Here is a 27,503-nt window from a genome sequence, read left to right as displayed (position 1 = left end):
TGTTCTTTTTATAATTTCCAACTTTTTGTTAATATTCTGTATTTGGTGAGACATTGTTCTTTTATTTTCCTTTAGTTCTTTAGATTTGGTTCCCTTTAGTATTTTGAATATATTTATAATTGTTTGATTGAAGTCTTTTTCTAGTAAGTCCAACATTTAGACTTACTCAGGGACAGTTTCTGTTGACTGGTTTTTTTTTCCTGTGTACTTTCCCGTTTCTTTATATGTCTCAGTTATTTTTTTTGTTGAAAATTGAATATTTTAAATGATACAGTGTGGAAACTCTGGAGATCTGATCCACTTCCCACTCACTTCATCTAGGGTTTGTTGTTGCTTCTCTTTGTTCCTGTTATTGTTGCTGCCGCTGTCTGTTTAGTGACTTTCCTGAACTATTCTTTGTTGTGTGTGGCAACTGAATTCTCTGCTTGGTTAGCCTCTTATCGGTGAATGACTGGACACAGATTCCCTTAAAAGCCTTGAGCCAATAATCATCCTGCTTCGCTGAGGGCTCTGTATGCATGATACCTTTAATTCTCTGAGGGGAAGTTTACATAGCTTTCGCTTTCTGCTTACACAGAGCTTCAAGGTCAGCCAGAGGTAAGGGCTTAGGGCCTTCTTGGTCTTTCCTGGGCATACATACAACTCTGCACATGAGTGTGCCCTTCTAGATGTCCAGGAATATGTCAGAGCTTTTCAAAACCCCCTAGGAATATCTCATTGCCATGCTGCTTCTTTCACGTTTTCTAGTCCACTTCTTGTTAGCTGCAACTGTTATCCCCGCCTACAGCAGTTGCAGTGTTAAACAATTGCTGCTGGTTTTCTCCCACAAATGCCCCGGAGGTGAAGGCTGTTCTCAGTGAGCAAGTCTCAGGTCGGGTCGAATAAAGACGTACTTTGTGAGTAGAGGTTTCTGATGGGGCTGCCAAACAGGTCAAATAATGACAGTTCTCTGAGGAGAACTTTTAGGGAGCTCCAAATCTGTTCTCTCTTTGCTGCTGGTTTCCCCAGCTAGCATGGTTATGTAGCTCTTGGTCTTCTAGCTACCCTGGAGTTGGGGGGAGCAAGATGGGAATAAAGTCCCTTAAAATGCCCCCCAAAACTTGCTGTCCTTACAGAAATTCAACTGTTCTTCTTGAATAAACACTCCTCAGATTTTTGCAAGCCTTTCCTTAATTTGCAGAGTTCTCAAAAAGTTGATTTTGACAATTTTTGCTAATGTTCTTACTCCTTTTATGGAGGAACAAATTTTCAATGGCCCTTATGCTGCTAATTTGGAAGATTGTCCTCTTCTTTTTACCTTCTTCTTAATCTCTATTACCTAGAGTGATAGGAAATGGTAGACAAACTCACACAGTGGTGTAAGGTAAAACATTTCCACAGTATGTGATGAATATATTCTTTTTTCCTACATTCTTCTTCATGGATCCCTTTCTTCTGTGCTAGAAATCATGTGCTAGGAAGCCTGTGATGGGTATTTTGTATAAATAAAAAAATGATATCTATTCTGATTTCAAGAAAATGAAGAAAACCTTTAAAATGTTAAAAATTAAAACAGCACTGTCACCACCACCCGCAGTCATCTTGGAACAGAAGCAAGATTTATGCTGCTATGTCACTTCCTTTAAAACAAGAACTTTAGGACATTCTTCTTGACAATTATCTAGCAAATTCAGGGCTGCTGAACCTCATAATGCCAATATTTAATATTGTTAATTGAAGAAGAGAGATGCAGATGGCCCAGGAGGCTCATTTTTATCCCCTTTCCATTGTTTAGGACGGAGGTGGCTCCGCAGATCTGAGTTAGCTCAGCAGAAGACAAGACTGGTACCAGAGACTGAACTCTGAGGCTCCCTCTTGGTATAAAGGCTAGTTCTTTACCAGGAAACTCTGTTGTTCCAGAGTCAACTATATATTTCCAGTTCCTTTCCCTAAAAATATATTATGAGATTGTAGTGTTTCCACTGAAACATTTCATACCTGACCTAGGCATACCTCTCAGGGAGTCATGTCACTTTGATATTTCTGGGCTTGTATGTTTTCCCTCCAAATAACCCTATTTTATAAATACCCTCCATGACACTAGTGGTGTATGTGGCCCTGTACCATTTGCATGATACTAATTATAAGAATTAAACATCAGTGAAAGAGAGGAAACATTTATAAAATGCAGTTGTATGTCTTGCAAAATCTTAAGAAAGTCAAGAACACATATTTCTCAAGCATCTAACCTTTACCTCTTAAACATATGTAATTTCTGTCTCTTCTTTTTCTTGCCTTTGACATGAAGACTCAAATGAAAGACAAACCTTCTCATTACCCCTGTTTATTTTGGGCCAATGGGTTTGTCACTCTAGAAAAACTGTCACAGAGGAGAAGAAAGCTATAAAAATGTTCCATGAACAACAAGGCACATGAATAAGTACTGAGATCAAACATAATAAAGTAGCTATAATAAAGTAGGTCAGCTGTCTCTTAGATTGCTGCTATGCAGTAAACAGAATTATGGCAGCTTGAAAACCTTAATGATTGGTTTTTATATTTGACTCTTACTTTTGTAGGTCTCTTATTTAACATGCTTGAGTTAATATTTTAACACATTGAGTCCTCTTCTCTTTTCTTGCTGTGTAGATGTATCCCTGGGACTTGTTGGGAAGGTATGCTCTCGAAGATCAAATAACAGATGGGTGCAGTTGGCCACAGCACCCCCAAAGAGAGATGTGGTGGGGCTGCTTGAAACATCTAACAGGATAGGAATTTTAACTGTGTGCTCTATTATCAACAATTTGGCCGCTAGCGCATTTTCTCTTCAGCATGTCTCCAAATATGACAATGATGCCACAGCCAAAAACAGTTAACATCTCTCCTGCCCCAGGAAAGAAGCAGTTAAACAGAACATGTCTCACCTTAGTGTTTTTATAAAAGAAAAATCTTTGTGATATAAGGAATTGATATTTATTGAGAGCTTTTTATGTGCCATGCATTCATCAACGTTATATTATTGTATCCTCAGATCATCCCTGTAAAATGAATTTTACTTCCCCTATTTTCCATTATGGAAACTAAAAGTTATTAAAATTTTATCTGTAGTCTCACAACTAGGAAATGTTGGACCAAGATATGAAAAACCCTTCCAGATTTGCTTGGCTGTGAAACCAAGCAGTTGTCACTATATGATGCTAAATTGTAGACATCAACCACTCAGTGATGCCATCTGACACCCATCTGAGAGTCACAAGACTCTTCCCCAAAGTGACACCAACTCCTGCGGGTGATAAATCTCATCATTCTAATCGTACAACTTGAGGAAATGAGGGACAGAAAATGCGTTCTTTGGTCACCATGTCTTAATTTCTAATAACACAGAATGCTTAAAGCAGGAGAAATAAGAGTGTGATGAAGTGTCCTCAGGCAAGACCTTAAAAGTAAGTCCATTAACAGGTCATGATAAAGTTTTGGAACTTCTGCAACTTAGAGCATCTTCCTCACCTACCACCCTGTGAGAATTGACAGGCTAGCTCTGCTTGCTAATTATACTCTCTCCCATTACTTTTTATGACTAAAAGATTGTTTGGTAACCTTCAAAGATATACTGAAGCCAGTAGGGGATTATTCATGTGCCAGTTCTGGGTGTTTAAGACTCCCCTGCTGGGGTGCTAGCTTTGAGTCCCACTGGTATTGACTTAGTTTCTTAATCTCCTAATTGAAAGACAACTTCAAATAATGTTGCACAGCTCGAGGCTTCAGGAAGGATCCAGGGATAGATAGGTTTACCTGAAAAGAAAAAGTAAGGAATAGACTTTCTCTCTGTGAACCAAAGCTCAGAACGACCTCTAATCAATGAAACAAAATGGCAAATAGTATCAGGCACAAACTATAGATCAAAAAACAGTTTTTGTTTGCAAAACAGAAAAAAGAAGTATCTGTCCTAAAGAGTTCTTGGAGTTCCTGTCCTGCCTTTCTGAACCCTGCCCCCACTGGATAATACTCAAGCTGGCAGAGGGCAATTGACAATCATTCCTTGACAGTGAGAAAATAGATGCTAGACTCTATGTTGACACTTCTGCTCCTAACCTAATGATATATTTTTAGTTAATGGTCACAGTTTTCATTAATGATTGTTATAGCTCATCAAAGAGAATATATTAGCTAGTCTTGAAAACATTAAATTTGAGATGCCTGGAAATGACAAGGAAGCAATGTCCAGGAAGTGCTTGGATATATATGTAGGGAAGACAGGACTCAATGGGCTGCGGGTGTAGATGTGGAAATCATCAGTATATATTCAGTTGTGGATACAAAGTACGTCCACGGGACCACACAGTATATTGGTTGGCTCTTCCACTGTAGCCTTATTGATCACTTCCACCATGTATCCTCAGTTTTAGCTCTAGTATTTATCATATCAATACAGAAAACCTCACACTTCTAAAGCTTTACTCATGCTGTGGTTTTGTCTGGATTGTTTTTACCTTCTTTCTCTGCCAGATGAACTTTTACTTCTACAAACCCAGCCTAGACCAACTTCCTTTTGGGAAGTGATTTTCCAAATACCATTCCCAACTCAAACAAAACTGACCCTCCTTTTTTCTGTTCCCATAGTGCCTTGTGCATTTTTCCATTATGGCATTTATCACAAACCACTGTCATTGTTTGTAAGCTCCCCAAAGGTGTGTCCCCTTCAGCTTCTTCCTATACCTCTTTCTGTATGGGTAGGGGCAGGGCTGAGCTAGCTGACCATCCCTATACAGATGGGTTCCCATTGCCAACTTCTTTAAGCAAAAAGGAAAAGACCTTTATTATATGTTTATGCAAGATTTGCCCCATGACTGTCCATCACTTAGTAGGGAACATGGTCATTCTTGAAAGAGCAAAGTCTTGGGAGTCTCTAGTGAACACTAAACTCTAGGGTTGAGAACAAAAATGTCAATACAGATACAGTCTAATGATTAACATTATTTTATTCAGATATTTTGTCTTCTAATTTAGAGACTCATTTTGAGAATTAACTCTTAAAAAAAGCCTTAAGTGTATTTTCATATAGTTTTCTCTGTTTGAATCTTTAGCTAAGATAGGTTTTTCAGACAATTGAAGGTGGTGAAGTTACTTGTCCAGCAGTGTTTTATTTTGTCTTGTTTTGTTTTACTTGTATTGATTTCTTTCCTCCACTACTCTGCAACTTGTCCTCAGCTTTCCATCTTACCTCACTGGCCCTCACTTCAGGGCAGCCACATTTCAGGAATTATGTGTTATCTGTAATAGGGCAATTCTCTTTTATCCTTCCACTGTCAATATATTTGAGCTCATGAAGCTCTCTTTGAAGTCAGTGTGAGTCTCAAATTTGGAAGCAAAATACCACTGAGAAAGAAGACTCTAAACTGTAGCCTTTTGTGGGAAACTCACTTAAAAACCTCCATCTTCCTCTGTACCCGGTTCTAGTAAAATACAAGTAAAAAATTTCTTTACAATTTTCATGTTATTTTAAACAAATCTTGATCTTAGGGAGGTCTACTTTTTAAAGAGTTAAAATAAGCTTAGTGATTAATTTTTACTTTTTAAGAAAGAGTCACTGAAGTTAAGGGACAGCTGTATTTTCCTTCTCTCAGACTCTTAGTTCAAGGATTTTTTTTTTTTTGGTCTGCTGTTTTTTATTTGTTTGTTTGTTTTTCTTTAAGCCAGAATTTATTTTAACATCCCCACCTTAAGGGTCAATATAGTTTTATTATTTGAATATGAGAAGCTATTAAACGTGGACAGATATTAAAATATATAAACTTTGGAAGTATTTTAATGCTTTCTCAAAACTTGATTTTCAACAAAACATTCAACAAATGTATGTCATATAGAATTTTAAGCCATTTTTCCTCTCTCTATGGTGCACTGGTATACAGTAAATATCTTGGCAAAATATACACAAACCCAGAAACATCACACCAGACGTCCACTTGCATGAGATGATCAGTAAATGTCTTTTTCTTTCTGCTGAAAGAAGAGTCAGCCCACCCCAGTTCCCTGCATATAACAGAGAAGAGTATGGGAGAAGCTGACAGGGCTATTTAATGAGGAAACTTGTGGCAGGGTAGACATAAACAATATGGCCTTGGAACCTAGGGGCTAAAATACAATGCAGACTGTGGGGGAGAGGATTCTTCCTTTACCCCATGAAACTTAAGCACCCTCAAGTGTCTGGTCTCCCTCAAGTGGCTTCCAAAGCTTTGACAAGGGGCCTTAAGCAAAAGAATAAATCTCCCTAGAGACTAGAGAGGGGAGAGAACTTGGAAGTGTCTGTGGTCTGGCAGTTATGCACATGGCAGCTAAGATCCACTGAACTGACATGATCCCATTTGCACCCACAAACTACAGAGTAATCGATATTGATGGGTTTCCAAACTGCAGTAACTCTCCTTATCTTGGTTCTGGCCCAAACTGAAGATCTTAGTACTGGATTTGATATCTCTGGTCAGACCCCATGGAGAAGACTATTCTGGACTGGCTTTCATCATCAAGAGGGCTATTAATCAGCAGGGATACATGTAGGACTGGGATGGTGAGAATAAGGAAGGCATGCCAGAGGAGGAGTTGCTGAAGGAATTAGAGCTGGTTAGAAAAGAATGATCTTGGTTGGAGGACTATGGGAAACATGTTAATTACTGCCAAATATTTCAAGGGCTGTCAGCTAATGAGATCCCATGGGACTGGGAGCAAAGGATGATTATTAGGAAGTAAGTTGAGCGGCCACAAAATGGAGTGGAATATTTTGGTAGGTAATGAGTTCCCTGTCACTAAAGACATTCAATTTGCTATTAGATGTCCATTTGTCAGAGAGATTGAAACAGGGCCATTGTCAGCCCATACGGTTTCTATTCCATTTCTTCTCTCTGTGAGAATAGAAAAAGTACTCCCTCTAGATGGATGCAGCTCTAAGCCAACATGCACAACTAGGAATAGATTTCAGTTCCTTTTACAGGGCACCCCTTTGCAGGGCAGAACCACACATGGCTGTGTCCATGATCTTAACATGTTCTTCTCCAACAGCAATCAATCAAAAGAGAGGAAGACATACAGAATAAAAGAGCTCTCATCAATCAAAAGGAGTTGACCTATAAGGACCTTAATGAAAGAACTCATCCTTTGAACCAGATGTACCCCCAAGAAACAGAAATAATTTGGGCCCTTTCCTTTGTGGTTGAATTCACAATACTTCATTGGGAAAATGTACAAAGGCTACTGTCACATGTGGAATTTACTTTAGAACCTGTTAAAATGTAGATACTTTTTAAAAAATGCTTACTATGGGCCAGAAAATATGTTAAGCACTTGTATAAATTATTACCTTAATCTGCACAATAACTAAGTAGTAGTATTATACCCATTTTACAGATGAAGTGTAATCAACTTGTCTGAGATCACATTGCTAGGAAGTGGCAAAATAGGTATTTGAATCAGGTATATTTGACTCTAAAACGCATGGTCTTTTTCATAAAACAAAATTATCCTTTTGAAAAAAAAGCAAGGTTTTCGGGGCTCCTGGGTGGCTCAGTCGGTTAAGCATTTGCCTTCAGCTCAGGTCATGATCCCAGCGTCCTGGGACTGAGTGCCACATCGGGCTTCCTGCTCAGTGGAGAGTCTGCTTCTCCTTCTCCCTTTGCCACTCCCCTTCCTTGTGCTTGCTCTCTCTGTCACTCTCCCTCTGTCAAATAAATAAAAAAAATCTTTAAAAAAAGAAAGGAAGGAAGGAAGGAAGGAAGGAAGGAAGGAAGGAAGGAAGGAAGAAGAAGAAGAAGAAGAAGAAGAAGAAGAAGAAAAAGAAAGAAAGAAAGAAAGAAAGAAAGAAAGAAAGAAAGAAAGAAAGAGAAGAAAGAAAGAAAGAAAGAAAGAAAGAAAGAAAGAAAGAAAGAAAGAAAGAAAGAAAGGTTTCGAAAACTCTAACTCAACATTGTAATTCTGCATTACAGTAAAATTTTAAGATTGGAAAGTTGAATTGGTGCAAAAGCCAGAATGTGGTATAAATACTCAGAGTGACAATCATCCTTCCTGACCGTCTGTCTCTGAGCATTCTGTCCCACTGGGCCTTAGTTTATGCACCCATGCAACATAAACTGAAGAAATGATGAGGTGCTTTTCAGAACATCTACTTGCACTGTTGCAGCCATAGGTTCATTATAATCTCCCCTCCCCTCTGTAACCTTACCCTGATCGCAACAGCCAGGATGGTTGCTTCCTCCCTGCACTTCTTTGCATTCCTGATCGGTACCATTGACTTGGCAACTAGTCAGCACAGCTGACACATTTTTCATTTGAAATTTGAACTGGGTGCCTAAATTGTTCATTGTGTAAGTGTCAGTGTGTGTATTTCTTACCTCCCCATCTAGGTGGCAGCCTCTGTGAGGGGAGAGACCATAGTTTGTGCTTTCTAGAAACGACCTCAACAGTGCTTACGTGCAGTGCCTTGCACAGAGTTGACTGTCTTCCTTTGTCCTACAATTTTAGACTGATTGCAGTACATACGCAGCCTGAATGAAAGCCAGTTCTAGGCATGTTCAGATTTAGAATGAATCTTTCTGGAGCCCCTGCTCAGTAAGTGTTTTCACCATCATTTTCCTTGGGAATTTTGTAAGTAGGGACCTACAGCTCTGGATGATCAAGTCCAATGCCTTTTCCTCCCTCTTCCTTTGACTGCATGCAGTCTCAGACTGCAGTGTTTATGACCTGAAGAGTCTCCCTGAAACTCTGTGACGTGGACTGCCACTCCCTTCTTTTCTTTCGGTGAGAACCTACTATTCTTGCTCTACTCCTACTCATTGATGCCTTCCCTGAGAGGCAACAGGATAAACAGAGTATCATGGGGCTCTGCAGTCACACTTAGCTGAAAATTCTGTTTCCACTTAGGAAAATTATTTAGCATCTCTGAGCCTCAGTTTTCTGATCTATAAAATGTAGAGAATTGTACAATCCATAAGCCACACCGGCTGCCCACCCAGCCCCACAGAGTCCTCTGTAGGCCCTCTTGAGGGACCGGCATCATCACCTCCCACCTGCACAACTTGGCTGCTCTACCTTTCATCTCTCTTAGCCAGTTTTTCTTTCTCTGTGTCCTTGGATTGACCTTCCTGAAATCACAGTTCCAATCATGTCACTTCGCTGCTCCGTACTCTACACCAGCTCCCTATCGCCTGTGACTAAGGTTTCAGCCCCGTGGTCAAAGGCGCCACCTTTAAGCCCTGACATTCTTTTCATGTTAGTTCCCCACCTCATGGATCCTGTGCTCCCACCAAAGAGGATTGCTCAGTGTTCCGAGAACACCCTGTACTCTTCTCCCTTTGTGTCTCTGTTCCTGCTGTTTCCTCCTCCTCTGGTGCTCTCCTCCTCACCACCCCCAGTCTCTCCCTGCTGAACTCTTGCCCACCCTGAAAGACCCAGCTTCAAGGTTTTCGCATTTGTTGATGAAACTGGTTCCTTCCTTAGGGTGTTCACCACTGGCCCTTCACCTTTCCCTGCCCCAACCATTTCTTCCCTCAGCTTCTTCCCTCATCCCCAGGGTCCAGCAGCAGCTCTTCTGCCCAGCACATTCTAGCTCAGCACTTTCCAAACTGTTTTACCACAGAACACTTCTTAAAAACTGTAGAATGGCGTAAAGTACACAGACAGCACAGAGTGAATTGACAGACCAATTAATCGCTGCAAGAAATGAGCAGCATTCAGTCACACTCCTTTATAAGCTTACGAATGGCTTCATCCTACTGGATCCTCCTGTCAGGTGCATTACCATGTTTCCTCCTGTATTTTGCTTTCATTGCAGCACAACATAAAATGTCCCTTCTCACAGATATAATGTAGCAAAGAAGAAAAACATGGACTTTGTTGTTGTCCCTTTGTTTGTTGTAGAAAAGAAAGGCGTCATCTTATCTTTGAAATCCTCAGTCTTATTTCTTTGATTTAGGCACCACGTGAGAAATACACAGGTCTGCTTTTTAGTAAAACTTCCACTCCTCAGCCAGAGATCCAAAGCGAATAAATGGATGTGTTAGTAGTGTTTAATATGCCAGAAGGGATGACTAACATCACAAGTATATGTTACGTTCACCAGACCCAGACCAGCAGTCATTACGGATGACACCTACCGATGGTGCTAAAGAATGTGCTTCCCACTTCTTCATGCATCTGGGCGCCTCTCCGTGCCGCTGGTCCTCAGGGTGGCACGGATTCCACACTGCGGCACGTTGTTGCATAGTAACAACAACTAGTGACAGTGTTTAGTATTTTCTTTACGCATGCGGCATCTGTGGTACACTCACTCACGTGTCCTGGAACCTAGGCTTCCACAGGGTGTGGTTTGGAAAACATCGCCCCAGCACACTTGCATTCATTTATGTAATTTCAGTTCTCACCTGCCACGTCACAAACCTCACATCCTCCACGAAAATTTTCCTTGACATCGCGAATTTGAACAGTACTCAGTTTTGCATTTCCATAGCTCCTGGTAGTGCTCAGTACGTACTTGGGGAAGAAATGGTGGAAGGGAGGGAGGGAATAGGGAATCTTACTAATTCTTACGCCATTTCTGTAAATTTGATGATTGTAGTGAATGCGATACAAAAGAAAGTTCACAAAATGTGTTTTCGTTAAGAAACTCTGAGACATACTACAAAATAGGTACATAATTACTAAGATTACGCATGGTCTAGATCTGCTCTTTTGCTGCCTTTAAAATTATGTAAACTCCTTATTTATTTCCTGATTTTTTCCCCGTTCTGGGGTTAATTTTTCCCTGTGTCAAACGTCCAGTCTGCTCAGCTAAGTGGACTGGGGAGGTCAGTGGGATTTATTATGCTGTGATGTTAGCAGCCTATTGCCGATCTCGGTCATTACATGATGACTTACTTTATGTCTGTCTGCTTTGGCCTAAATACAACCTAGAGTTGTTTTCTGGAGCATAGAGAATCTAGTATTTCTTCCCACGGATTTGATTATTTTACATTACATCAGGTAAATTTGGGGTTTTTTTTTTGAAGTAGCTACTGATAATTAGCTTGCTATTCCGTGACTCGAGTCACTTATCCCTTCTTAAGGGGGATAGAAAATCCTACTATGAGTATAGTTTTATGAGATTTGCTTTCAAGCAAACTTATGTGTCTCTATTTTCTTACTATCTGCTTTGGTTTTGATAGTTTCAAAGAAAGCATGGAGAAATCATCATATTCCGACTGGCTCATAAATAACAGTGTTGCTGAGCTAGTGGCTTCCACAGGCCTTCCGGTGAACATCAGCGATGCCTACCAGGATCCTCGCTTTGATGCCGAGGTAAGAGGAATTCTCTGGTTGCAGCCTTAAGGTTCACTTGTCACCCTGGTGATGGTTTGCTGGTTGAAACAAAAGAGGGACATCATGTAGATCGACAGCAGCCCCTGAGTTTACAGGCAATCTTTTTTTTTTTTTTTTTTTGCATCTTTCTCCTGTGATCAGATTTTTAGCATTGCCTACTGTTGAGTAACAAAAACCTCCTCTCTACACTGATTTGTGGCAAAAGAGCTATTTGTTATGTATTAGTTTGAAGCTCTTTTACAATTGGATACATTTTATGTTAAATGTACCCATATACAAGTACCCATGCATTAACTCGTGAACATTTTATATTAAACATAGTTTATATTAAACTATGAAATAGTTATCAATAAAAATGTGTATATAACATAGTTATTTCCCAATAGATGCTAGGACAACTACCATGTCTTTTAAAATTGCTCCCAAGAAACGGTAAATTGGTTTGTGTTATTGTTTAATGTTAATTTTGTAGGCACATTGTGCAGAATATATTAAAGCAATATAGATTCTGACTTGTAGATGTTTAAATTCTAAGTACAGTATCATACAGATAAATTTACATGAATTTATAAAATACGTGTGTGTGTGTGTGTGTGTGTGTGTGTGTTCAATAAATTACACGTTTCCTATTCTAGATTGCCAAGCTAAGATCTAAAGAGTAGCAGTTTTTTTGACAGGGAAGGTGAGGAGATGTGTTCCAGGCAAAGCTGAGAGAACATGGGGGCTGAGGGGCTGGGGTGCTGAGATGAGTTAACACTGTGGAAAGCACCAGGTAGATGAGGCTGGAGGGGGAAGCAGAGACCAGATTGCTAAGACTTTGAAAACCACGTGAAGAAGTTGGGGTATTTGTTCTAGGCAATGGGGAGCCAGTAGTTGAGTTTTAAATCAGGGAGATACAGTAGTTGTATTTTATTTCATTTTATTTTAAAGATTTTATTTATTTATTTGACAGAGAGAGACAGTGAGAGAGGGAACACAAGAAGGGGGAGTGGGAGAGGGAGAAGCAGGCTTCCCGCTGAGCAGGGAGCCCAATGCAGGGCTCGATCGCAGCACCCTGGGATCACGACCTGAGCCAAAGGCAGACGCTTAACGATTGAGCCACCCAGGCGCCCCATATAAGAGTTGTATTTTAGAAAGATCACATCACCTCTGTGGCTACAGCACAGAGAATAGATGAGCAATAATAACTGAACATTTAAGCTGAAATGATGACTCTGGAGACAGACAGGGATTAAGTCCCAGTTTCCAGACTCCACAGACCTCCTCCTCAGGCCTGCCCTGTGCTGCCCCATGCCTGGAGTGGGACATGATGTCTCAGGAGGCTGCAGCTAAACTTCAAACTTCCGTCACGTCATCTTTGCAGATCTCTGCAGGGAAATTTTTAATTCCCCAGAACTTACCACCTCTCTGTAGCTGCTTGGAGCTTTCTTCCCCCAGGCTATGTCCTCTAGTAGTTTCTATTAATTCTTGAGTATGGAGCTCCGCTGCTCCTACCTTGCAAATCCTTTCATGAACTCCGGGTCGGATTGGGTGTCTCTGCAGCGTGCTCCCTTGGCTGTCCCAACCCTGACCACCCTCTAGCTCTCTTCAGTTCTGACGCATTATTTCTGAGCTTTGGCTTACCTTCCTTGAGAAAGTACACAGTCTAAAGCTTCTTTATTTGTCCTCCTTTGTGAGAAAATACTACCACCTTGGTTCTGTGATTGGCAGAGCAGAAATAATTTATAGAGGTCAATGTTTGTATACTTCAGCATCGCGATTGGATTAGGACTGATTTGATGAAGTTTTGTGTTTTGCCATGTTTCTTTTTCCTTGCTTCTGGAGAGAGAATCCTGAAGAACAGATATCTAAACACAGTTTTATGAAGCAATCAGTAATAGCTGAACAAACTGAAAGACTTGATACGCAGAAAAATTATTAATTGCCAATTCCTTGTTACCAAGTCATCATATTAGATTAGATGTAAATGGGTCATGGTTGATTCCTATCCCAAACTTTAGTACTAAGTTTGTTATGGATTACTGTTACCCTGCTCTTAGCTTTGGATCATGAAGTCAAATTCTGGGGAAAAGAAAGAATCAACAAATTATACCATTTTAAAAAGTTGACTAATTAGCCATATGTAAAGGTATAACAAAACATGAGGCTGTAAACACGCACTACCCAGTTTAAGAAAAGAACATGATTATTACTTATGAATCTTTGTACAGATCTTCCCTAATCCCTTCCCCTTTTCTTTCCCTGCAGAGGTAACCCTATCCTAATTTGAACTTAACATTCTTTTGCTTTTCTGTATCGTTTCACTGCATATGTCTGAATCCATGCCAAATAAATCATTATATCTTTCATGCCTCTGAGCTTTATATACATTAAATTATACTGTATGTATTCTTCCGTGGCTTGCTTTTTCATTCAACGTGTGTTCCTGAGTCATGTGAGTTTGCAATTCATTCATTTATTTTCACTGCTGCCAAGTATTCCACTGTATGAATAAGTCTTGCTTTACTTATCCACTATGGTGTTGATGGACATTTGGGTTCCATGTTTGGCTGTCACATACATAACTGCTAAGGACACTCTTGTACATGTCTCTAAGTGTACACGTGCAAGAGTGTTCCTAGTGTCTCTACCTTGGAGAATGACATGCTGGGTCATAGGCTAGCAATGTCTTTGCCTTCATCAGGGAAGGAAAAATTCTTGTCCAATCATTGCTCTTTTTTCTTCCTTGTGGAAAACAGCACATATAGCAAGCACAATTAATATCTCAAGAATACTTCTGCTCCTACAGTTTAGTGATCTTGGATATACCATATCCTTATGTCTGCAGACTTTTAGCACATCTCTTCCGGATTAGTGATACAGCCACTTTACATTTTTCTCTTCGCTTGTAGTCCATTCTAATAAAGCAGCTTGCTCCACTGATCTATAAAAAGAACAGTGTGGACTCTTGAGCAAAAGTGCAACAGTTACTTCTGTGGGATTGGGCATAAAAATTTCATGCTTTTATCCAGTAATTAGAAGCAACGATGCCTGAAGACAGTAAACTGTGGTAGGTTAAGCAGTGACTGTTTCGTGAAATCACTCTCTTCCCTCTGATAAAATAAAGCATGTACTTAGACCAACATGATTTCTTGGTCTTCCACCTAAAATGCTTTCAATCTTCCACATAGCTAATACCAGATTTCAATTGAAAATCTGAAGATGCATTATATATGATTTTTACATGGTCTCTTTGCATGGTATTGGAGTTTAAAGTTATTTTATGTTTCCCTTCTCATGCTAAGGGGAAAAAATTGATGAGGAATTAATCAGTGTAGATGGAGGTGAGTGAGAGAATTCTGCCTAAAAGCAGGCATTTAGTAGATATGTCCTATGAATGTGTGTGTATGCTATAGTGTGTGTGTGTGTGTGTGTGTGTGTGTGTGTGTGTGTGTTATGTATTACGCCAGGAAAAGCAAAATTATTTATCTGCTTGGGCTTCCTCCCTTCTCAAGTATATTTTGCCTCAGGGACAGGTGTCAACTGTTTATGTTAATAATGAATGAGACTCCAGACTAAGCCATGATGCCAAGAGGCTAAGAGGCTCCAACCTTCTCCCCATGAAGCCTGATGTAAGATGGTGTAGATCATAAGATAAAGACAACCATTTCAGATAATATTTTTTATTAATGTTTTAAGTGTTTTCTTCAAGATAAAAAAAATGTCATGACAAAATGAAATTGCTTCATTCTTGCACTAAAAGTAATTCTGGAATCATCCTAGAGGTAGAGGGTAACTTTTAGAACTGTGTTGTCTTCCTGCAAAGGTTTGAGTCCTCTCTTCTTGGTCTGCTATGGGCCCATGATTTTTATCACTAATCATAATTGAGTAGTTATTTATTACTGATAGAATATAAGGAAATAATTTTTTAATCCAGGATTAGTAGAGTATCTCTCAGAGTTTTCTTCCCTGGAAAAAGCGCTTGCTTTTTGGTTCTCTACACTCACTCACTTCCCTGAATAGTTTGAAGCTGGTTAACAAGAATGATAATTTGCAGAGTGGTAGCATGGGTAATCCCTTTCAAAGCATTTCCTATTTTTCCTACAGATTTTCTCAACATAAATCTATATGATGAACTTAAATCAGCCAGAAATACATTTCCCTGAATGCTGGTCTCTAGCCTAAATTTCTCAGTGCCTCAATGGCTAATTCTGGCAACTTGAATTTTCTTTACTGAAGAAGGACCCCAATTCATCAGACAATGTAGTGTCCTCGGATAGAACACCCCAAAATGGATTGGCCTTATTCTGGGGTTTTATACTGTAGATGTGTCAACTTTCAGTTAATAGGAATATTAGAGATTTCTTTAATTTACAGATGAGGAAACAGACTCAGAGAGCTGAAGTGTCTTGCCTAAGGCCACACAGTTTCCTCAAGATAGGGCGCAGAACAGACTGGACTTTCTGATTCCTAATTCAGTTCCTTGACTGGTCTCTCCTATAGGGACCAGAGGCTGAGGGGCTGCTTGGGTAATGGAATCACCACTCCGTCTTTCCTCTATCCACAAAGGCACGTGAATGTTGGCCAGCAGACCTACCTTTTTGTCCTTTCTGCTCCGCTCACCTGCTGAGTCATCCTGGACATACTACTCACGTATATATTGTAACATGTAAAATTCTATATAAATATTTTGTAAATGATGCAGTTTTGTATAAATATCAGTGAAGATATTTATCTGACTGAGGACTAGTTTCTTCTTTTGGGTGGAGACAGGTTGGCAGAAGCAGGTCATTTTCTCTAAAATGAGGGGCCTTTACACAGAGCGGCAGACCAGCAGACCTTGATTACTGACAAACCAGCTTCAGTGGGGAAGGAAGAGAAAAGTCTCCAGCCAAAGAAGGGAGTTAAGGGTGATTGTTTGTTGACAGTAAAGAAGTGACGGTGGCACTAATCTGATGACCTACAGGTTATCAAGTCAGCTAGTTCTCTCCTTGTCTTCTCAGAGGAGGAACAGTAACAGATATTAGTTACAAAGGTGATGAAGGCTGAATGCATGTCCTGTGGCCTTGGGCTGCCGTGGCGAGATGGTCACCATATCCTGTCCTCAAGTAGCCAGCAATATGCAGACTTGGCTCTTCGCAAGGATGGCCAGACATCCAGGGGCCAGATTACCAAGGCACATTAAGGATGATCAAATTTCAGGAGCCAGCCACACTATCCAGGCCCGAACAACCCACCAATCTTTAAAACATATAGCTGAAAAACCAATTACTCTGGTATATTTCAAACACAACCCCGTTGCCTACATTCAAACCACAGTATCACTTAAGGCAATAGATAAACTCCAAAATCTCCATGGCTGAACACAATAGGAGTTCAGCATTTTCTCCTGTTGAGCCCAGACGATGCTCCTGATCATTGGCATTGCACAGGGCCGTGCTCCCTTCTCCATGAATGAAACTGTCCAGCAGCCACTGATGAGTAACTCGCCCAGTGAACCATCTCGTGGAGTCTTAGATCGCTAACTGGGTGCCAGCCCCAATACGTCTTCTCATGTGCATTTGGTAGTTTCTTTTCCAGTTTAGGCTAACACAGGAAGGTTGTCAATTTGGGGATTCATGATGCCAGAGTCTATTTTCTGTTAGTAAGAGAGAATTTACTCGGCCAGGCTTTGCCTTAGCTGTACAGCTAAAATAGAAACTAGATTTCCAATTTCGGTGTCTTTCCTACCTTATAATGACTTCTGAGAAGTCCTCACAAACTCTGCCCAAAGATATGCAGGGAGAGAATGATCCTTATTTTGAAACCTCAGTTTTCAAACTGTTGGTCTTCCTTTTAATAGAAACTACAAAGGGATGTGTTTCATGTGATATAAAGCCCATCCAGGTGCTGCCAGGAACTTGCTGTGAAGGCTATGGGGCAAGTAATCATAGTTGTCTACCTGCTGGGTATTCTCTTTGTGACTGTATTAAATATTTAATGGAGTTCCCTCCTTGTGGGGAACAGAGCAACTTAGAGGGCAAGCCACAGTGATTACTTGCCTTCTGTCCGCCTGTTTGAGTTGTCTCTGAGGAGTGGCACCTGCTGGGCTTGATAGCCTGCATGATTTTAAGGCCAAACTCCTTGGTTTATGGGTGGAAAATTATGACAGAATGGTTATATAAGATACTCCACAGATCCAGAACCAAATTTCTGAGCTTTAAATTCTGCAACCTTATGAAGATCACTATATGTTTATTCTGTTACAAGACTCTGTTACATCCTCCATGAAAAGGATGGAGGACAGAAAAGATATACCTGATTATTTTATTTATAGTGGCTCAAGAAACACTCATGTTCACAGGTGATCATGTAAGTGGTAGGTTTTGTAGTTTTACCCATCCTTTGCTCCTTGGGAAGAGGGTGCCCACGCTCAGCTCCTGAAGACACTGACAGAACACCATGTGTATTAATTTTCTATTGCTGCATCACAAGACACCACACATTCAGCAACTTAAGACAAACACTCATTTCTTATCTCACAGTTTCTGTAGGTCAGAAATCTAGGCATGGCATAGCTGGGTTCTCTACTTCAGGGTCACACAAGGCTAAAATCAAGGTGTTGGCCAGGTGGCATTCTCATGTGGATTTTGGCACTTTTCAAAACTTATCTGGGTAATGGCAGAATTGAGTTCCATGCAGTTATAGACTGAGGTTTCCCTTTTATTAATGACTGCTACTAAAAGGTCTCTCTCAACTCTTAGAGATTGCCCTTAGGTACTAGCCATATGGCCCTCTCACAACATGGCAGCTCACTTGCTCAAAGCCAACAGGAGAATCTCACTGCAGTTGGCTGTGACAGAGGCTTACATGATGTCAGGAGTGACTTACATAATCACAAGAGGGCTATCCCATCCCCTCGGCCACATAACATAACCTAATCAAGGAAGTGATGATCCTGTCATATTTACAAGTCCTGCCCATACTCAAGGGGAGAGGATTATACCAGATTTCTACAAAGTGGATGATGGAAGGTGGGAATCTTAGAGACCATCTTTAGAATTCTGCCTACCACACTATAATAATAACTACAATTGCATCCACATAAAATATCTCCATCCCATATGACCTTCCATATGTCCTGATATGGAAAAATGTCCACAAGAAAAAAGCCACAAAGCAGTATGTATAGAATAATGTATAGAAGTATGAATAGAATGATATATGTACATATATACACATATTTTTCTCATAGACCCCTCAAACCTAACATGTCCAAAACAGAGCTCACAATCTTTTTTTTCCCAAGCCTACTCCTCTCTGTTTCCCTGTCTCTATTAAGGCAACTCAGTCCTTCCTGATGCATATGACATAAATTTTATAAGCATCATTCTCTTATGTTGCACATCTGACTCATCAGGAAGTCCAGGTGGCTCTACCTGCAAAATTTATCCAGCATCTGACCGCTTCTCACCACTCAACTGCTACCACCCGGTCCAAGTCACCCCCATCTCTGGACGATTTCATGGCCATAGCCTCTTACTCTCTGCCCCTCTATACTCTGTTCTTGATGTAATAGCCAAATGCTTTTAAATTTTAAGTCATATCATATCACAACTCTGCTCACAAACTCTTCAAAGCCTCTTTATGTCACTAGATAGAGTAAAAGCAAACTCACAATTCTTTCCGAGGTTTACAATGCCCTACACCATCTGGCACCTCATTATCTGGCCCCAGCCCTGACTCCTACTACTCCAGCCACACTGGTCATTTTGTTATTCCTAGAATGTGTTGCTGCTCACACACCTACATCAGAGCCTTTGCACTGGCTGTTCCCTCAGCTGAAATACTTTTTCCCCAATATCTGCATCGTTCAGATCCTCACTTCTTTAAAGTCATCTTTCAAACATTACCTGTGGTAAGGCCTGACAACCTTGATATTAAATCCCCTTTATCCTGCTCTATTTTTTCTCTGTAATTCGTAACACCTTCTAACATGTAACCTATTTCTGTATTTCTTCTGTATTTTTTGCCACCAGTCTTCTCTCACTAGAATGTAAGCTCAGTGAAAGTGAGGATTTTGTCTGTTTTGCTCACTGATGTCTCCGCAACAACTGGAACAATGTTTAGTACTTAATAGTCATTATTGTTCAACATTGTTGAATATTTTATCTATGTTATATATGAACATATATATTGTTGAATATATCGTATATTGATGAATGAGCATATTATATATTCATAGGAAAAGGTCAGAAAGAACTTATACTAAACTGTTAATAGTTGCCATGTCTAGAGATGGCAAGATTAGAGATTTTAATTTTATTTTTGCTTAAAAATTTCACAAGTATTTGCATTCTTTTTGTAATCAGGCAAAATTATAAAGATATCTTAAAATTTTAGACCCTTGATATCTTATGTGAAATTATATTTTGCCAGGCTATTGTGAGCCCTCTAAAAACTAGAAATTATTACTCAGAACCAGAATTGAAATAATGCAAGATCTAAGGAAATTAACTTGCCTTGCCATATCTTTGGGGAATTCAGATGGTTATTTTCTATTGCCCTAGCCAGTGGAGCGTGCTGCATGGATTTTATCCTAAAATCCTTCTTTGCCTGAGACTGTCCCAACGGCAGGTATATAAAGTGTCTGCAGATGAGCTGCTGCTGAATCAGGTGGCTTCTCAGAGTGCACACTCTTATTTACAAACACAGTCACCCTGAAATGGTTGTTCTGATCTTGCTTTTAGCTGGCATTGTGCTTATGAATTCAACTCCCAATAATTAGTTGCATCTAGTACATTATCTGTGAAGCTTTCTGCCCTTCTTTTCATACTAGATTCAAAAGAATACCTTAAAACAAGCATACTAATGCACAACAAGGCATTATTTAGTCATTATAAGGTATAATATTCTATTGCTTAATTTAGTATTTCCCCCCATTTGTATAGTTATGGAGAGAATATTCAGAGCCATTACATGCAGGGTCTGTTCTCTATCTGCAGCAGGAATGAACAATTGGACCCAACATTTAAATAGGATAGGTTTGGCAAGGGGGGGATGACAGGAAATAACTAAAAAGTAGGGCAGGCCTTATGCACGGATGGTTTGGTGGTATATGTATTTGTTAAAATTTAGGAGCAGCGGGAAACCCATCAGCACCCAGATCTCCTCTGCCGTGGGTGGCTGATGCCTAGAGTTACACAGTTAAATCTAAAGGTGTCATGACCCTAAATCCATCATGCTTCAATCCCATGCAGTTTTTCCATATGAAATTCTTTCTCTGGTTTTTTTTTTCTATTACTAAAGTCTGTTGAAGACAACTCAGTAGTTCTGGCCCTTGTCATGTAGCACTTAAGGATAATGGGGCTCCGGGCATTAAAGCCCATTTCGCCTGTCAGAGCCTCATAGCAAAGCACTCCCATGGTCTGGGATGCTGAGTGCTAGCCCAGCAGGACAATTCATTGTCTATTTCCTGTAACGCCTTTGGTCTATCAGCTATGCTGCTGTTACAGAGGGAAATGTGCAAAATTGAAACCATTAAGGGATAGAGCTCTGTGGATCTGCTGAAAGGCATTTGCTTACCAGTAATCTCTCAGTCGCTGATAGTTAGTGTAAGCTAGTTTGAGATACCTTCCGGGGAGTAGGGTTTGAAGACTGGACAGTGGATATAACAATTCCAGATGACCAGGAAGGTCAGGAAAGTTAGGACGATTACTAAGAATTGAATAAGGTATAGAATGAGGCAGCTGTGGGGAGCGAACACAAATAGGGTTCCTGTGGTTCTAAGAGTGGAACAGACTTTGCTGCGTAGGAGGTGAAGCAATACCTCAGTTCTAAGCCCAAAGGTCAGTTATTTTTCTAGGAGTACTTTTGTCAGAAATTCAAGGAGTCATTGGTAGGTATGTTCTAGAAGCCATTAGGACTGATCCTATGTGTAGGTAAGGTAGGCAAAAAGAAACTGCCTCTCTACTGTTTCAGAAAAATCAAGGGACTGACGTCAGAACGTCTCTACCCTCAGCTGTCTTAGTACCAGAATTTCTCTCTGGTAGATTGACATTTGGCAGATAAAGTATTGCTTTAAATTATTGGTGGGGTGCCTGGGTGGCTCAGTCAGTTAAGCATCTGCCTTCGGCTCGAGTCATGACATTGGGGTCCTGGGATGGAGCCCCTCATCAGGCTCTGCGCTCATCAGGGAGTCTGCTTTTCCCTCTCCCTCTGCCCCTGCCCGTCCCCCTGCTCATGCACTCTCTCTCTTTCTCACTCTCTCACTCAATCTCTATCTCTCAAGTAAATACATAAAAACTTTTTTAAATAAATAAATAAATACTAAAATTGTACATATCTTCGTAGGGAAAGGAAACACATTGAATATTAAAGAATAGTGTTATAGTACCGATTCACTTAACATTTCCACTGACCACCTTCGAGAGGCTCGAAAATATAACAAGTGTATTTTGATGGCTCCAAGTAGATCCGTTTACTGGAAATACCCAATGAGGACAGAGATGAGACAAAATTTTTAGGTATACACATCTTTAATTGGAAAGAAGTAGGCACTCCCAGATCATATGTTTATTTTAACTGTAGCCTTCTAGAAAGGCTGCTTAGTCTCATGTGGTCTAACATTTGGGACTCTAAAGATGGGAGTTTTAAACTGAGAATGATCGTTCAGGAACCCTGTGGAACAGTGGGGCAGATATTTGAGGGCAGGTATTCCTCTCAATATTAGTAATATTTACATTTGCAAAACACCTTACAAATTTTGAAACCCCTTCACACATATTCTTATAAAACAACTTGGAAAATAAGAAAAAGCACAAAGGAAAAAAAAATGAGAATTGGCTATAATGCCAAAATCTGGAGACAGCCAGTGTTAACATTCTGGTGCACACGAGAGAAATGTCAATAACAAAATGGGGACATAGAAAGTTTCGGTGACTTGGTCGGGGTCAAGAGGCCAATAGATATGTTTGAGCTCCATTGACTGATACAATCTGAAGACTTGGGGTTATGTGATGAACAGAGGTGATTCTTCCCTTCTTCCTTTGTTATTCCTCCTCACCTGTTTGGGATTCATTCTTCAGGTGTCTTGTGCTTCCAGTGGTGGACTTCATCTCTTCTCCTTCAGCCCCTGCAGCAGATGATATATGCTCCCAGCCCTTGCTGTTTCATACAGTCATATTAACTAACCTGGATTCGTTTAACTTTCCAGAAACAACAGCATTGCCCAGATAGACAAGTCAGGGGGGAGGAGATTGCCTTAATGATCTTAAAATCAAAAAATTCACGCCCCTCATACTCTGCTGTCCTTCCTTCCCCCGTCTCCCTCATGCTGGGCTCATCAAGCATGCTGATCGTTCCACTCTCTATTCACTACTCTCATCGCCAGTTAGTGCCAGCTTCACTCCCTTCCCTCAGCTGCAGGGGAATGATTTAAGGACATTCTCAGCATTCTCTTTCGCCCCTCCTCTCCTCTTGTGCTCAGCCCAGGCAAGCCTCTAGCGTTGGATCAACACAGCTCCACTCTCTCAGTGTGGCCTTCCTCTCCTCCAGAACTAACCACTTGACTTCTATTTCTCATCCCACCCCTTCTTGCCTTGCCTGTCTTTGTCTTCATTTAACCTTCTGTGTTGCTAAATTCAATAACCCATGTTTGGCGCTTATCCTATTTGACTGTTCTGCTAAATTTGACGCTATTATTCCATTTTAGTTCTATTTAGAAAATAACTTTTCCCCCTTGTCTACAAGTAATTCATTATCCAAAGTTTAGAAAGCAGAAAGAGTAATTGAAAAACTCTCATAGGCAGAATTCTTTCACAATGTATACATGTATCAAATCATCATGACATACACATTAACCATGTTATAATTTTGCCAATTCTACCTCAGTCAAGCTGGGAGAGAAAAGTGGTGGCCAGAGCTGAGCAGGGATGGAGGAATGAACAGGTGGAACAGAGAGGATTTGCGGGGCAGTGAAACTAATGTGTATGATACTATAATGGTGGATACAGGTCAGTGTGCAGTTGTCAAAACCTGTGGAATGTACAGCGTCAAGGGCAAACCCTAATGTAAATTGGGGACTTTGGATGATAATGATGTATCAGTGTGGGTTCATCAGTTGTAATAAAAGTACCACGCTGGTGAGTGATGTTGATAGTGGGGGAGGCTGAGGTATATATGTGGAGCAAGGGATGGAAACTGTCTGTACTTGCATTCATTTTGCTGTGAACTTGAACCTGTTCTAAAAAGTAAAGAAGTAGAGAAACAAAAACTCCCATAGGCAAACCATTCGGTGGGAACTACTGTGGTTATATTTCCAGGATTTTCCAATGTTTATGTAAGTGTCTGTACACCTACAGACACCCACACTATTACCACTTAATATATTAAAATTTTCCACATTTATCAAATATTCTTCTATAACATGATTTAAATTAGATGGATAATATTCCATTGTATAGATGTGCTATGCTTTACTTAACCAACTCCCTCCAGTTGAGTATTCAGGTTATTTCTAATATAGCATTATCATTAGTATTGCTACAGTTTACACCTTTATATATAAACTTTTGTGTATAGCTATAATAAGTACCATAGAATAAATTTCTAGACACAGGAAATGATGGGTCAAAGGGTATTTATACTTTTTAGACTCTGGATATACATCAATAAATCTGTTTCCAGAAAGGTTGTAGCAGTGTACTCACACATTTAGAAATGCTACAAAGCCTTGAGGTTACGAATATGAGCTCTGGATATCTTTTCTATTCCTGTCACTGACCTCACCTTCCTCTTTCTTCTGCCCAAAATACTGTGTCCTCTCAGGTGCAATTTTCATCCTTTTCGCCTTTTCCTTGCACAAGTTCTTCCTTGGTGATTTTACTCACTCAATCCAAACGAGAGGCTGATGACTCCAAGATGAGTGCCTCAGCTCCTCCTCTCCCAAGGCCATCTCAATTGTAACTTGAACTCAGAATAATTTCGCTCAGACTTCTGTGTTCCCCACATCCGGGAACTCCAGCCACTCTTACTCAAACCGGAAGTTTCCATGTTACCCTCGGCAGGGATGGGAGAACCTCCCCAGAATAAAAAATTCTTTGGGGGAACTACAATAATTTTTGATACACAAAACTCTCTCTTATTTAATTGATAAACAGCCTAAGGTTTATTCTTCTCACCACCAGCCTCTCAAGCTGTCTCCCTCCTGGTTTCTTTCACTCACTGCATGTTCTTGTCTTCTTGCACAGTGACCCTTTTCCTCAGCTGCTGCAAATCTCTTAGGAGAGGTTAGAGCGGGGCTATGGCTGTCCCAGAGTTGGCAGAGGCAACTGTGCCTCCTCCTCGTGCTGGTTTGGGACTACCCACCAGTGTGTATGACCCTCAACAGAACAAAACAGACCCATACATTCTAGCACTGCTCTGGCTAGCCCAAGTCTGTAGCTGATACCTCCCAGACCTCTGTGCAATCGACCTCCTCCTCTTCCTGCCTCACTAGCATTGCTGTAAGTCAGACTTTAGCCTGAGGGAGAGAAAGAAAATCACTTTGTTTCTTTTGGAAGATAACTTTGATGGATGTGTTTGTTATTGTCTGACTTAGTTTGAACCAGTCTCTCCACTTTCAAGACAGTTAATCTCTCTGAGTGTTATCTGAGAGGGAGGAAGCTAACAGTACCTACCTGCAGGGTTTTTTTAATAAGTATAGGCGATAATGCATGTGAAGGTTCTGAACCCAATGCCTGACAGGAAGTGAACGTTAGCTCAGCATCATCGGCGCCATCATTGTCCTTGAAGACACACTTGTTAAGGATCTTAAGCTACTCTTGGTTTCTCTAAACAGAGTTGATGGCTTTTCTATAGTATTTTGAAATTGCTTTACTTGGACACTTATTTTATCTTAACTATTTCTATTTTTACTACACTGTGAGCTCCTCACACAACTGTTTAAATTCATTTTTGTGTCCTCAAAACCCAGCCATGTGTCTGGTGCATAGGAGGTGGTAAATAAATAGATGTTGGAAGAGTCTTGACTCTTAGCTCACACTATTCTCGAAAATCACTTTCAGTTTGATTGCAAATCTAAATGTGAAAGCTAAAACAATAAAAGTTCTAGGAAAAGAATCGGAGAATGTCTTCATGCGCTAGGAGTAGGGAAAGATTTTTTTGAACAAAACCCAAAAAGTGCTTTAAAAAAAGAAACTAACATACTGGTATCAAAAATAGAAGATATCTGGAAAATTAATTTCTCAGAAGAAAATCAAAACAATCCAAACATAAAATTTAGGTGTGTAAATGAACTTCCAATTTCAAATGTTTAAAATATGTAGGTCTTAACTTCTATAATGAACATTTAAAAATATAAAAGTACCTTTTTACCCCAATAACCATGATCTAAAACCTTGGTATCTTATTTTTTTTCCTATAGTATTGGGATGACAGGTTGACCATTCTCACTAGAAATCAAGGTCATATGAACTCACTGAGACCCTTTCAATCTTTAGTAGCTCTTATCTAACAGTTAGATATGGACCATTGGTTTTAATATTAAGTGGAGCTTATTAATGAATGATGGTTTTAATACTGGTAATTATAACTTCGTGTTTTAAATATGTCATCTGACAGTCTGCTAGAGTACAGAAAGAAGATCTCTGAACCTCTACATTTATCACATATTTTTGCGACTTCAATTTTTTGTGTATGGTTTTATAATATATATAGTAAAATTAGTGATATTAAAAATAGAGAGTATTGGGGCATTTAGGTGGCTCAGTTGGTTAAGCATCCGACTCTTGATTTTGGCTCAGGTCATGATCTCAGGGTTGTGAGATCGAGCCCCACTGGGCATGGAGCCTGCTTAAGATTCTCTCTCCCTCTGCCCACCCCACTCACCCCAACTCAGGTGTGTGTGCTCTCTCTCTCTCTAAAAAAAAAAAAAAAAAAAAAGGAGTGAGAGATGGAATATTAAAGAGAATATTTAAAGTATATATGCAGGGCACCTGGGTGGCTCAGTCAGTTAAGCGGCTGCCTTCAGCTCAGGTCATGATCCCAGGGTCCTGGGTTGCAATCCCACATCAAGCTCCTGCCTCAGCCAGGAGTCTGCTTCTCTCTCTGCCTCTGCCCCTCCTCCCTGCTTATGCTCTCTCTCTCTCTCAGATAAATAAATAAAATCCTTTTTTTTAAGTATATATACATATGGCAGCATTATAGTCTCAAAATATTTTTACTAACGGATGTCCCCAAAGAGTAATGTTGACCACTAGTTTAATTAAAATGTTTTAAATACTCAGGGCAGAGACAGTTGCTAGAATTTTTCAAGAATTTTACATCCAGCTCTCTGTGGCTGCAGGGATTGGGGGAGGTACCATTGGTGTGGGGTCTTTGGGTTGATTCATATTTGGTTGGGGCTGATCTCCTTAGGATGTTTATTGTGATATTTTAAATTAAAAGAGGCAGGTGAGTGTATGCATTAAAAAACAGATTAAAATATGTCTTTTTTGAAGTTATCTTTAAATGTCTGTTATGACGAGTGGTAGGCTGTAAGTCAGAAGTGGGTAAATAATGTTTAACTTTAATTAACTGCTTTCTTATATCCTAGGCTGACCAGATATTGGGATTCCATACAAGATCTGTTCTCTGCGTCCCTATTTGGAATAGCAACCACCAAATAATTGGTAAGACACTACCTACATAGTTCAAACTTCTTTTTCTTTTTTCTTTTTCTTCTTTTTTTTATTTGGGGGGGCAGGGTAGGTGAGGGGCAGAGGGAAAGGGAGAGAGAAACTTAAGTAGACTCCATGCTGAGCGGTGGCACCGATGCAAGGCTCAGTCTCATGACCTTGAGATCACATCCTGAATCGAAACCAAGAGTCAGATGCTAACTAACTGTGCCACCCAGGTGCCCCAGTGCAAACTTCTTTTATAAAGAAAGACAAATTTACTTTAAAATACACCATATGTTTTTTACCTGCTCCCCCCTTTTACGCTTGATCTTAGCAAAAAGGCCAAGAAGTGATACCTTCTCCCCTCTTTTATGTCCAGAACTCATCAACCTATGTTTCATTCTCTTATATAATTTCATAAGTGCAGACTGCTGATGAATAGACATTAACCAGAACAATGAACAAAGATTTATCCTTTTAACCAAGCATCAGTAATTTTGAAGTTGGAAGGGATCTCAGAAATCAACTGATAGAACTCTCTTATCTTACCGTGGGGAAATTGAGGTG

The 27,503-nt window shown here is 40.1% G+C and overlaps 1 protein-coding gene across 1 annotated transcript in view; it reads left to right on the top strand.

The window, feature by feature from the left end:
* PDE11A (phosphodiesterase 11A) overlaps window positions 1–27,503 on the top strand; it is a 358,008-nt gene that overhangs the window by 170,612 nt on the left and 159,893 nt on the right. The window contains exons 6-7 of the mRNA XM_026492464.3: window positions 11,166–11,298; window positions 26,873–26,948. Of these exons, the coding sequence (XP_026348249.2) occupies window positions 11,166–11,298; window positions 26,873–26,948 (209 nt within the window). The remainder of the gene's footprint in view (window positions 1–11,165; window positions 11,299–26,872; window positions 26,949–27,503) is intronic.

The sequence above is a fragment of the Ursus arctos genome, unplaced genomic scaffold (assembly GCF_023065955.2).
Source record: "Ursus arctos isolate Adak ecotype North America unplaced genomic scaffold, UrsArc2.0 scaffold_1, whole genome shotgun sequence".
Lineage (NCBI taxonomy): Eukaryota > Metazoa > Chordata > Mammalia > Carnivora > Ursidae > Ursus > Ursus arctos.
This window is presented reverse-complemented; position numbering and strand designations above follow the sequence as displayed.